Below are 13,530 nucleotides of genomic sequence, written 5' to 3'. Positions count from 1 at the left end.
CCTCTTAGACCTCTGCCTCCTTTTCTCCTTCCATCTCACTGAGTGATTGATTTCTCAAACAGGCCCAAGTCTGCCTTCTCTCTGTTCTTGAGTCTGTCTTGGCCCTTGCTCTTCTCCCTATTTCTGAACAACTTTGACTACCTGTAGAGCAAGGGTGGGGAACCTTTTTTCTGCCAAGGGCAATTTGGATTATTTATAACATCATTCACAGGCCATACAAAATTATCAACTTAAAAACTAGCCTGCTATATTTGGTCAAACATTTAATTAAGTGACCCCTAATGCCTTGGCAGAGCCAGACCAAATGATTTTGTGGGCCTTCTACTGACCATGGGCCAGATGTTCCCCACCTTTGCTGTAGAGGGAGGACTGCCACTCACTAAGCTTCCTCATGGAAACAGGTATAATTCAACATCATTCCTCAGACTACACTAGAATTAAAGCATAAAGATAGTATGAAAGGCAAATGATTGCAGGGTTGGAGGTAAATCTCTAATGCAGAATTCTATAAATGTCTTACAGTGACTAATTAATCATCTAAACTAGGGCACACTAGGGAAATTAAAGAAGGTACTATTAATAATTGTGCTGGGACAGCAGTCATAAACCAGGACTGTTGCAGGCAAACTTTTCAGGAGGACTTGGATCACATAACCCTTTTTCTGCTCCTTTTGCCCTGACCTCTAGAAGCTGTACTTCTGTACCATTCTTATGTAGTACATGCAGAGGGACTCCTGGAAACTTTTGTTTTTCTGTCTACCCAAATGTCCCCCAACCCTCATTCTTCCCCTTATTGCCCAATAATGACAGATCACACTCAAGCCAAATTAGGGAGAGCAGCTAGCTCTATTAACACTGGTGGGACTAGGAAGGAGCAGACCAGTGTGGACTCAGAGCTGTGCAGTGTTTTCTTGAGAGTCACAGTACAGTCTTAGGGTCAGTTCTCTCCCCAGCCTTTGCTTGGGGAGGCTTGAGGCTTGGTTTTTCCTTTCCTTGGCTCTGGCCTTTGAGGAAGTTGTTGGGGAGGGGATAATGCCTCTTTGGGTTTCTTTGCCCCAAACCCCTCTGGATTTGTAGTTGCAATCTGCCTTAGAGCCAGAGTTGATAAGAGAGATTAGTCCTAGGTCTGGGTAGGGACTAAACCTACAGCAAAGGAAGGAAGGAACTCCAGGATAGAGTACGCAAAAGGGAAGGGCAGGAAAGATACCAAAAGTTTGTGAAAATGAAGAAAGGGAAGAGAAAGCAGGTGAAAAATCAGGCCCTAGATTTGCTTGTTAGGAAGGGTGAGGTAACTTTATGCTTAGGAACACACAACCATGCTTGGTTTCCACCACCTCTACTTTCTGGAGCATCCTTCCAGGTTTATCTTACCATCTGAAGCAAGTACACCCACCCTTCCCATGAAGTGTCCACCTTAAGATTCAACCTCCCCCAGCGCTTCCAGCATGCAGATGTGCACGAAGAGGGATGCCGGGTGGAGGCTGGTGCCATCCTTGGAGAGCAGGTGTATATGGCGGTAACCTGGAAAGGCATAGGAGGACAGCATTAGGAAGGCAGCCAGAGTAAGGGGTTTGGCCAGGGGTGGAAGGACACACTCACCTTGTTGCATGCAGGTCCAAGGCAAGGTGTACTGACCGATAAAGTCATTTCGGGATGTCCAGTTGTAATCCTTTACCAAAAAACGCAGCATGGCCAGCTCAGGTACCAGCAAGTGGAAGCATAGTGTCTGCCCCCAATACGGATTAAATCCTGTTGTGGAAGAGGGATGAATGTGGGAGGGAATGAAGGAACAGACATTGTTGACTTTTAGGGGGGACCTGCATTCTGGGTTACTTTCCCTGTGTGCTTTCACTTAATTTTCATAGCAATCAGGTGAGGAAATTGAGGCTCTGAGTGGGTAAGCAATTTGCTCTGGTTACTAGACCTTATAATTGAGAGGCCAGGATTCAGACTGAAGATGTCCAAGCCCTGATTCTTTGTCCTGTTCCACACTGTCTCCCATGGAGGTGGGAGCAGGATGGTGGTGACATGGACTATACTGAATGAAGGGCAGGAAGTTAGGAAAGTAACAGTCATGTTCCTCCCACCTCCCCCCAGCACTGCCCAGTCTCACCATTATTCTCCACATAGCTGGTCTCCTGCCGGGTTGTGTCTGGGCGAACACCAAAGATCTCCACTCTCACCAGTGGATCCACAATGGATCCCTCTTTGGTCTTGTCCACTTTGGGGAGTTGTTGACCACTGATCACCTGCAATAGTTTCTGCTCAGCCAGCCCCATTCCAGCTCTCACCCCAGGGGAAGGGGGAAAACTAAGGGAAGAAAGAAATGCAGGACTTTGTGCTCTAGCTTTGGGTTTGCAAAGCCAATCCTCCATGGGTAATAGATTTTCTTCTAGTAATCTATGTGCAATTTAAAATGCATCCAAGTAGAAGTTGAACAAGGTTTGAAAGGTATGTTAGTGACAGCAACCCCTTCTATAGCATTTACTGTGCACCAAGCATGGTTGTAAGCACTTCGTTTTAACTAATCACCACAACCCTGTGAGGTAGCTAGTAGTATTACCCCTATTTTGCAGGTGAGGAAACTAAGGTTAAGAAACTTGCCCAAGCCCTGACCAGTTTGGCTCAGTGGCTAGAGCGTCAGCCTCAAGGGCATGTACCTTGGTTGCGGGCACATCCCCAGTAGGGGGTGTGCAGGAGGCAGCTGATGGATGTTTCTCTCTCATGGATGTTTCTAACTCTAGCCCTCTCCCTTCCTCTCTGTAAAAAATCAATAAAATATATTTTAAAAAAGAAAGAAAGAAACTTGCCCAACAGTTTCACAGCTAGTAGGGTTTGAACTAGGCAATTGGCTCCAAGGTCCATGCTGTTAACAATCAGGCTAGCCTGCATCTCACAAGGAACTTTCCACCCATTACACTCCTGTCAGGCCTAGCCACCTCTTCCCCCTGCTTCTATCCCAGCTATCCCAAATTTCTTCCCAGCATTTTTACTTCCCATTATACCTGGATTTGGAGGGTCTGGGCTTTGAAAGGGCTGATGGGCCTCTCCGGGTGGAAGGAGCTATGGGTATCACGAAGGAACTCTGGCTTCAGCACGTAGCCACAGCCACCATTCTGGCGGAAAAGGCCATCATAGATGTCCATCTCAAGCCCCGCAGTCTGCACATTCATAGCCACTGAGGGCCCCAGAAGAAGAGAAGGGAAGAATTCACCTTGGAGGCCATCTAGCCTCTCAGGGAGTTATAAAAAGATGTATTCAGTATAAAAGAGCCTGCTGGGAATACCTCCATAGATATCTTTCTCAGCCTAGCACTCTTGGAACATTCCCTGGCCCTACAGCCACCCAGGATCTTATTGCCAACTTGTTGCTCTCCCACTCCCCCTTTACTGGGCCTACTGCCTCCTCACCCATCTGGCAGCCTGCATTCCAGAATTCCTGGGGGTTGTAGTTGGATGAATCTGTCCTCAGACCACTAGGATACACACGGCTCAACTGCCAGGCGTTATGCTGCACAAACTCATTGCCTGTAAAAAGGGTGTAGGTAGAGAGTTGGAAGTGGAGTGGATGCTCCCCCTCCCCTGGTCCCACCAACTTCAGTCTTCTCCCCAGCTTCTCCCTAGAGCTTTGAGCCCACTATAACTCCTGTCCCCATGCCTACTCTGAGAAGTTTCTTAGCTCCCTGATCCCTCCTTAGCTCCCTTGTCTTCTTGGAACTCATCTGCTTGCCCATCAGGCCTGACCTTACTAATCCCATTTCTTCCCTGTCCCTCCCTTTTGGTCCTGACCAGTCTCCTTGATGAGGTTCTTGGCCTTTGTTTCAGAGAAAGATGATAACTCATAGAAGCGGTAGTGCTCCCTCGAATGAGTGAAGTTGTAGAATGAAACAGTCTTTGTATAGATAACCAGGGCAGAGAGAGATGGACACAAGATGGCCTTGGATTTCTGGAAAAGGAGAAAGAAAGGATGATGGAATCAAACCATCAGCAATCTGAGAGGGAAGAAGCCAATAACCAAGATCTGAACTTCCCCACCCAACCTAAGCCTCTGCCCACTACCTCCCCACTGCATTATCCCTCCTGCCTCACCTGCTGGAAAAAGAGAGGGAGCCCAGGCTTGGGAAGAGGAACCTGAACCGTAATCTGACAACAGATAGATGAACAAAGCAGCGGACACATCACAACCTGGGGGTGGGAATGGGAATAAAAGCAGTCTACATATACTGATGGGATTAGTTTCCTCTGGACTTGAAGAATCTGTTCTATATTACTTTCTGGGTAACAGGTTTTAAATTTTATTATTATTCTTAAACTGGTATCATCCTCCCTGTCTTTTGTCTTTTAAAACAATTATTTTTGGTCAAAATGTACATGAACCCAGATAGATATGTCCAGGTATGCAAATGGTCATGTAAGTCACATCTGGGAGGATGTGAGGGTACCAGAGTACTACCTTTAGATTTATCTCCTGAATTCCCATTTCCATCCCTGGGCATGGCAGCAGGTTAGACACCAGAGCCCCAGAGGGAATAGTATAAGCTAGGAGTCAGTCAGCTGAGCCAAGCAAGTGCACAGAAGAAATGCAGACTTCAAACCAGGATTTTGATGGTCCCACAAATGACACTCCTTCCCCACAGGGAGCTGGACCACTCAGGTACAGCCTTCTCACAGTCTTCACTGTCTCTACCTCTTCCTGCTCCTTCTCTTTAGCTATTTTTGGCCCTACCTCAGAATGACCTTTTCCAAAAGCTTTCTCTAACTAAGCTCACTTTAGTTGAGGTCACAGCAGTCACTCCAAAAAGCCCTACTTACTCAATATAATAATGCTGCACACACACCCATCAGTCACTTTCAAACTTGCCTCTGAGGAGACTGAGAAGTACAACGATGTCTCAGGAGTTACCTGGGAGACCCAGGATAGAGCCAAATGGGCATATCAATTAGGATGGCTCTGCATTTATCTATTTTAGGTACTGAGATTCCAGATAAGATTTCATTAAAAAAGATTTCATGGCCCTAGCTCAGTGGTCGGCAAACTGCAGCTCGCGAGCCACATGTGGCTCTTTGGCCCCTTGAGTGTGGCTCTTCCACAAAATACCACGTGCAGGCGCACACGTACAGTGCGATTGAAACTTCGTGGCCCATGCGCAGAAGTCGGTATTTTGTGGAAGAGCCAACTCAAGGGGCCAAAGAGCCGCATGTGGCTTGCGAGCCGCAGTTTGACGACCACTGCCTTAGCTGGTTTGGCTCAGTGGATAGAGCATTGGCCTGAAGACTGAAGGGTCCAGGTTCGATTCCAGTCAAGGGCACATGCCCAGATTGTGAGCTCGATCCCCAGTAGGGGGCGTGCAGGAGGCAGCCAATCAATGATTCTCAACATTGATGTTTCTATCTCTCTCTCTCCCTTTCTCTCTGAAATCAATAAAAATATATTTAAAAAAAAAGATTTCATGGCCCACAGAAGTTGAACAGCCATTGCAATATATCTACTAGTATATATGGCAATATATACTGATGCCAAATATGCCTCTTTCATTGGGGGAAAGGGGCATTTTGCTCCTTGGCTCTCTACCCTCCTGGCTCTAGTCTCTTCACACATGGACTCTCAGCTTGTGATAGTCAAACCAAATGCCAGAGCAAAGACCACTCCCCTGGCCTACCTTTTCATTTTTGTCCTTGCTGCGAGGGCTCAGCTCCTGGGTCTCAGACTCAAACTGGGGTTCCAGCTCAGGCTCCTGCTCCCCTTCTAGTTCAGTCTCTAGCTCTTCCTCTTCTTCAAGATCCTCCTCAAGTGTACTTAACTTCTTCCCCTTCACCAGGATCTTCTTCTGAAGCTCCTAGGGGACAAAAATGAAGGGGCTTGGCTACCTGTCTGCTTTGGGACCCTTCTGGGGACCATGCAGATCCTATTACTCTCACAGGGCCACATCAAAGGCAACAGAAGTGAGTGAGTGAGTAGTCAGAAGTTCCCACAGGAAGGCTGCTTGATACATACAGTAGGAATTTGTATTGTTAAAAGCAAACTGGTAACATCTCTATCCATGTGGAAAAAATAAATGGGGGCCCTATCTGGTTTGACTCAGTGGAGAGAGTGTTAGCCTGAAGACTGAAGGGTCCCAGGTTCAATTCTGGTCAAGAGCATGTACCTTGATTGCAGGCTCGATCCCCAGCCTTGGTTGGGGCTCGTGTGGGAGGCAACCAATCTCACATTGATGTTTCTCTCTCTCTGTCTCTTCCCCTCCCTTCCACTCTCTCTAAAAATCAATGGAGCCCTAGCCGGTTTGGCTCAGTAGATAGAGCGCCGGCTTGTGGACTGAAGGGTCCTGGGTTTGATTCCAGTCAAGGGCGTGTACCTTGGTTGCAGGCTCCTCCCTGGCCCAGGCCCTGGTCAGGGCATGTGCAGGAGGCAACCAATCATGTTTCCCTCACAGCAATATTTCTCTCTGTCTTTCCCTCTCTCATTCTCTCTAAAAATCAATGGAAAAATATCCTCGGGTGAGGATTAACAATAAATAAATAGATAAATATCCCTGCCTCACATTTGACACATAAAGAGTCCTCATTGATTGAAGATTTACATGAAAATATAAAGAATATTACAAAAAAATATGGAATCTCTTTGAATAATCTTAAGGTGGGAAAGCCTTTACAATATGAGATGAAAACTCAGAAGACATAAAAATCATTGGCATATTTGACTGCATAAAGCTTAAAAACCCCTGTGAGGCAGAAGGTAAGAAAAAAAGAAAAGAAAAATTAGACTGAAAAATATATTGTCCAGCGCATTAATATTTTTTCTTTCAAAATTATTTTATTTTTTCTTTATTGTCTAAAGTTTTACATGTCTCCTTTTTCCCTGATTGACCCCCAGCCATTCCCACCCCAATATTTTTAACATTTAAAAATTTTTATCCTATATAATAAAAGGCTAATATGAAATTGACCGAACAGTGAAACAATCGGTCGCTATGATGCACACTGACCACCAGGGGGCAGATGCTCAATGCAGGAGTTGCCCCCTGGTGGTCAGTGTGCTCCCACAGGGGGAGCACTACTCAGCCAGAGCACAGCGGCGGTGGCAGGAGCCTCTCCAGCCTCTGACGCAGTGTTTAGGATGTCCGACTGACGGCTTAGGCCTGCTCGTGGGGAGCAGGCCTAAGCCATCAGTCAGACATCCCCCAAGGGCTCCTGGACTACGGACTATGAGAGAGTGCAGGCTGGGCTGAGGGACCCCGCCCCCCCACAGTGCACAAATTTCGTGCACTGGGCCTCTAGTATGTTAATAAAACTTATAAACCCTCAAAGTGGGTAAATAATATTATTAAGTCAAAAGAAGAAATAGACCTTTTAAATTTTTTTCACACTTGCCTTTATGAATCATCTCATTACTGGAGTTATTTGTAGTCCCTCTCTTATATTGTTAGTGGTAATGCAATTTGGTATTTTTTCCAGAGGACTCCTTGGCAATAATAACCAAAATGTCAATATGCAAACTCTTCAACCCAGAAATTTTGCTTCTAGAAATTCATCTCAAGGAAAGAATAAATGGGCAAAGCTGTACGTACAAGTGGAAAATTATAAACAGCCTAAATATTGATCACTTAGTGGTTACCTTTACCATCTACTGGTTGAATAAATTATGATCCATACATAAAATGGAATACCATAGAGCTGTTAAAAAGGAAAAACATTACATATGAAAAGACATCCATGATATATATTACTAGGTGTACCAGTTAATAATGTGGATTTTTTTCAATAGATGGAGTTACACATATGTTGATATATATGCAATTTGATATGTATGCTATTTTATTGTATTGACAACAAGCTTCAAAACTTCATACGTAAAATTTTCTGAAGGTGTTAACATCATAGATATTTTTATGCTTAAAAATGTTGAATTTTGTGCCCAAAAAAAGAGCATTTGTGGGAAGTTTTAATTCATTACTTTATTTTGAAAAGTGCTGCTGAAAGTTATCGTATACTTCGGGAAGCTTATGGTGAACATGCTCCATCTCAAGACACTTGTGAACACTGGTTTAAACGCTTTAAAAGTGATGATTTCGATGTGAAAGACAAAGAATATCCAGGTCAACCGAAAAAGTTTGAAGACCAACAATTACAAGTATTATTGGATGAAGAAGCATGTCAAATGCAAAAACAACTGGCAGAAAGATTAAACGTTGCTCAGCAAACAATTGCCTATCATTTACAAGCAATAGGAAAGATTTTAAAGGAAGGAAAATGGGTGCCACATCAACTGAACGAAAGACAAATGGAAAACCAAAAGTCATCAGTAAAATGTTGCTTCAACGGCATGAAAGAAAGTCTTTTTTGCATCGAATTGTGACTGGCAATGAAAAGTGGATTTATTTTGAGAATCCCAAACGCACAAAATCATGGGTTGATCCAGGTCAACCATCAACATCAACTGCAAGGCCAAATCGCTTCAGAAAGAAGACAATGCTCTCGTTTGGTGGGATCAGGAAGGTGTGGTGTATTATGAGCTTCTAAAACCGGGGGAAACTGTTAATACTGATCACTACAGACAACAAATAATCAATTTGAACCACGCTTTGATTGTGAAATGACCAGAATATGCCAGAAAAAACGGCAAAGTAATTTTGCTTCATGATAACGCACCATCGCACACTTCAAAACCAGTTAAAAACACGTTAAAAGATCTTGCGTGGGAAGTATTAACCCACCCGCCGTATTCACCAGACCTCGCTCCTTCAGATTACCACTTGTTCTGATCGATGGCACACGCACTTTCTGAGCAGCACTTCAAGTGGAAAATTGGGTCTCTGAATGGTTTGCCTCAAAACAAGAAAAGTTCTATTGGGACAGTATCCACAAATTACCTGAAAGATGGGGGAAATGTGTAGCTAGCAATGGACATTACTTTGAATAAAGCACTTTTTAAAAATATATATATTTTATTGATTTTTTTTACAGAGAGGGAGAGGGATAGAGAGTTAGGAACATCAATGAGAGAGAAACATCAATCAGCTGCCTCCCACACATCCCCAACTGGGGATATGCCCACAACCAAGGTACATGCCCTTGACCAGAATCAAACCTGGGACCCTTCAGTCTGCAGGCCAACACTCTATCCATTGAGCCAAACCAGTTAGGGCTGAATAAAGCACTTTTGATGTTTCTCCTGAAATTATCATGTTTTCTTTGTTACAAAATCCACATGATTAATCGGTACACCTAGTATATGTGCTATAAAGGAATATAGAGGATAATTCCCATTCACTATTTTACAGGTGAAATACAATATTATATTATTATTCACTTTTTAAAAATATGAATACACACACACATATATACACACACACATATGTTTATAGAAGTATTTAAAATCTATTAATAGCAGTTATTAGGAAAGTCCTTATGGTGTGGGGGATTTCCCTTTCTCTTTATTGTTGGCATAGTCTACAACAATTATGAACTTTCAGGAAAAATTAAGATACTCTCAATGAAAAACTAAATATAAAGTAAAACTGATTTAAAATTTAGAGAACTCTGTGTTCAATTAGATTTTTAAAAAATTAAAGTTGTCTCCAAGGATATGAAGAGCAAAATGGTCCATCTGAGGGTGAGAAGGCACCAAAGTGGGGAAGGAGCCAAAGCAGGGGGGATACGGAAGCCACAGAAGAGTTTGGGCTGGGGGAGCAGGGCCCCTACCTCAGGTGAGGGCAGCTGAGTGGGCAACTGCCCATCCAAGGTGGTGCTCAGCAGCTGATCCCCCAGGATCTCGGTCAGATGGTGTGCTATGATCTCCTGCTGTTCAAAGCTGCAGTGGTTCTCCAGAGACAAGATGACTGGATAGTCTGATGTCTGAAGGGAGGGAAGAGGACTCTGAAGCCAAAGTTCTAACACTTATAACCTCCTTGCTTCTCCAGACTCACCTAGTTGCTCACTCAACTGAGTACCCTGATTGCTAAACTCCTCCAACCCCATTCCAGGCCTCAAGGAGGTCTTGCTGGGTCTGAAGCCCACCTCACATCTAAAAGTCACTCTTGGTGCAGCCACTGTGCAAAGCAGTATGGAGTTATCTCAAAAAATTAGAAGTTGAACTGCCTTACGACTCAGCAATTCCATTTATGGGACTATAACCAAAGAAACCCGAAACACTGATCAAAAGAATATATGCACCCCTTTGTTCATTGCAGCATTATTTACAATAGCCAAGATTTGGAAGCAGCTCAAGTATACATCAGTAGATGAGAGCATAAAAAAGCTGTGGTACATTTACACAATGGAATACTACTTGGTTGTATAAAAGAAGAAAATCTTATCCTTTGCAATAGCATGGAGAGGCTTGAAGAGCATTATGCTAAATGAAATAAGCCAGTAAGAGAAAGACAATACCATATTATTTCATTCACATATGGAAGCTAATGAACAAAATAAAACTAACAAAATAGAAACAGGTTCATAGATAGAGAACAGACTGACAACTGTCAGAGGGGATGGGGGTTGGGAAACTGGGTGAAAAAGGTGAAGGCATTAAGCAAAAAAGAAAAAAACACCTCATAGACACAGACAACAGTATGATGATTACCAGAGAGAAAGGGGAGTTGGGGGAGGTAGAGGAGGGTATAGGGGGATAAATGGTGATGGAAGGAGACTTGACTTAGGGTGGTGAATGCACAACACAATGTACTGTAGAACTGTACATCTGAAACCTATATAATTTTATTAACCAATGTCTCCCCAATAAATTCAATTAAAAAGAAAAAAATTAAGGGACAATTAAATGATGAACATAATAAAAATTTTAAGTGTAAAAAATAATCCTATATAATAAAAGGATAATATGCAAATTGACCCTAATGGCAGAACAACCAGGACGACCACTCGACCAGTCACTATGAGGCACACTGACCACCTCTCAGTCCCTTTCCCTGACCGGCAGGCTTCGATCACACAGTGGTGAACAGGGAACCAGGGGTGGGTGGCAGGGGATGCAGGTGGCGCCAGGCCAAGGCCCTGTCCCCACCAATCATCCCACACACAGAGGGCGACCCACGGTAGGGTGGGGCCAGAAAGCAGGCGGAAACAGCCAACCTCTCGGTCCCTTCCCCCAGCCGTCAGGCTCTGATCATCCGATGGTGAACAGGGAAATGGGGGTGGGTGGCAGTGGGGGGCGGGGCCAGCTGCAGGCAGCCAGGGAAGGTGGCCCTGATCGCAGGCCAGGCCTAGGGACTGTACCCGCACACGAATTTTGTGCGCTGGGCCTCTAGTAAATAAATAAAAGTCACTTTTGGGCCAGGCCTGCATGGCTCAGTGGTTGAGCATTGATTTATGAACCAGGAGGTCATGGTTCAATTCCCAGTCAGGGCACATGACCAGGTTGCAGACTTGATTCCTAGTGTGGGGCATGCAGGAGGCAGCTGATCAATGATTCTCTCCCATCATTGATGTTTCTATTTCTCCCTCTCCTTTCTTTGAAATCAATATATATATATTTTAAAAGATGGAAAAATCAATTTAAAAAAACACACAAGTCATTCTTGGGACCCCAAATCTCAGACAAGTGCCAGATCCAACCCATGTTCCTTTGGGATGTTAGGGTTTTCAGGCTCAGAGTGGGTAGGCCAGGCCACTCCCCTCGTTACATGCTCATGTTACACTCTCAGTCTTTAATCTCCAGGTTCCTATCATCCCCGACTCCTACCCACCACTTTGTCTATTTCCTTATCCACAGCCTCACTCAGATAGGTAACGAAGTTGTTAGAAATGATTAATCTCTAGTAATTACCTCTATGACAACTAATTAATAGTAACACAGCTAACACTTACTCATAATAATTCCTTAATATTGGGTAGCTCAGTTGGTTAGAGTGTCGTCCCAATATACCAAAGTTGTGGGTCTGATCCCAGGTCAGGACACATACAAGAATCAACCAATGGCCCTAACCGGTTTGGCTCAATGGATAGAGCGTTGGCCTGTGGACTCAAGGGTCCCAGGTTTGATTCTGGTCAAGGGCATGTACCTTGGTTGTGGGCACATCCCCAGTAGGGAGTGTGCAGGAGGCAGCTGGTCGATGTTTCTAACTCTCTATCCCTCTCCCTTCCTCTCTGTAAAACATCAATAAAAAATAAAAATAAAAAGAATCAACCAATGAATGAATGGATAAATAAGTGAAACAAAAAATGGATGTCTCTCTTCTCTGATAGTCGAATGCAAGGGGAGGGTAGAATAAATGTAATGGATGTATACTGGGTCCTGCACTGGGAATAGAAGGTTCTATTTCTTAACCCTGTGACATTCCTCTTCCATGTGGTTTTCTGAAATGACTAGAGGCCCGATGCACGAAATTCGTGCAAAAGTAGGCCTTCCTTTCCCCAGCTGCCGGCACCCGGGACCCGGGCTTTCCTTGCAGCCCCAGTTTCGTCCAGAAGGACATCTAGTCTAATTAGCATATTACGCTTTTATTTTTATAGATTGTTTCAGCCCCCTTTCTTCTCTGAGCACCCACTCTCTAAAATCAATAAATTTTTAATATTTGCCTGATCCTTCAAGGTTAAAATCTCTTTTACCAAATGCCATTTGATCTAACCTCCCCTTGTCCCTTTACCCTCTCTAGACCCAGACCCAGACCCAGACCCAGACCCAGCCACTTTTTCCTGAGATCCTCTGGCCTCACAGTATTCCCATCCTGGGGCTCCTACCTGGAAGGCATACTGTGCTAGAGTGGCCACAACTTCTTTGAACAGGATACGGGAGGTCAGGGTATGTCCATGGTAAACAACAGGCTCCCCACTGGGTCCATCCCATACATCCACCTCCACACAGCGGCACCCCCGCTTCAGGGCCCTGCAAGAACCCCAAGCCCCCAGGGATAGGAGAGGTCAAGGTTTGGTCTTCCACCTAGGGACCCTCTTCCCACTATGGAGAGAACAGTGCACTTACCTCTTAAGATCCCTGTTCAAGTTACATCTCCACAGACCATTCTCTGCCCACTGGAACACTGCTGTAGCTTACACCGATCTCCAACACCTCCCCTCACTCCCAACCAACTCACAATCTTTCCTTAGCAAGTCATCATATACTGCCTCATGATGCTCTGATGTTCTGGTTGTATTTCATTATACAACACCTGAGTTATTTATTTTCTCTATTAGACTTCCTAGGGCAGAAACTATATGTTCCGTTCATCTTTGTATCCCCTGAAGCTACTAGATCAGTAGTAAGTGCAAAAATATATTGACTTTCTATCTAATGCATGATTGGTCACAATAAAAGTAGTTACCATTTATTAGGTATTGACACAGATTATATCATTGAATCCTCACAACAACCTAGACAGAATAGACACTGTTATCATTTCTGTTTCACAAATGGGGAAAGTGAGGCATAGGGAGATGAAATATTTAGCTCCAGAGTAACAGTGAGATAGTTAGGATTTGACCTCAAATGGTCTGACTCCAGAACCTGTTTTTAACTCCTATGCTCTACTGCAAGCATGTCAAACTCACGGCCAGAGGGCCGCATGCTCAATAAACGAGG

General features: G+C 44.3%; 1 protein-coding gene across 1 annotated transcript in view; it reads right to left on the bottom strand.

The window, feature by feature from the left end:
• Nucleotides 1–102: 102 nt before the first annotated feature.
• Nucleotides 103–13,530, bottom strand: part of PLCD4 (phospholipase C delta 4) — a 29,119-nt gene continuing 15,691 nt past the window's right edge. The window contains exons 8-16 of the mRNA XM_023761261.1: nucleotides 12,693–12,837; nucleotides 9,699–9,851; nucleotides 5,660–5,836; nucleotides 3,789–3,945; nucleotides 3,411–3,527; nucleotides 3,006–3,178; nucleotides 2,114–2,249; nucleotides 1,600–1,749; nucleotides 103–1,521 (exon numbers count right to left, since the gene is read on the bottom strand). Of these exons, the coding sequence (XP_023617029.1) occupies nucleotides 1,415–1,521; nucleotides 1,600–1,749; nucleotides 2,114–2,249; nucleotides 3,006–3,178; nucleotides 3,411–3,527; nucleotides 3,789–3,945; nucleotides 5,660–5,836; nucleotides 9,699–9,851; nucleotides 12,693–12,837 (1,315 nt within the window). The 3' untranslated portion in view covers nucleotides 103–1,414. The remainder of the gene's footprint in view (nucleotides 1,522–1,599; nucleotides 1,750–2,113; nucleotides 2,250–3,005; nucleotides 3,179–3,410; nucleotides 3,528–3,788; nucleotides 3,946–5,659; nucleotides 5,837–9,698; nucleotides 9,852–12,692; nucleotides 12,838–13,530) is intronic.

This window comes from Myotis lucifugus, unplaced genomic scaffold (assembly GCF_000147115.1).
Source record: "Myotis lucifugus unplaced genomic scaffold, Myoluc2.0 scaffold_3, whole genome shotgun sequence".
NCBI classification, from domain to species: domain Eukaryota; kingdom Metazoa; phylum Chordata; class Mammalia; order Chiroptera; family Vespertilionidae; genus Myotis; species Myotis lucifugus.
This window is presented reverse-complemented; position numbering and strand designations above follow the sequence as displayed.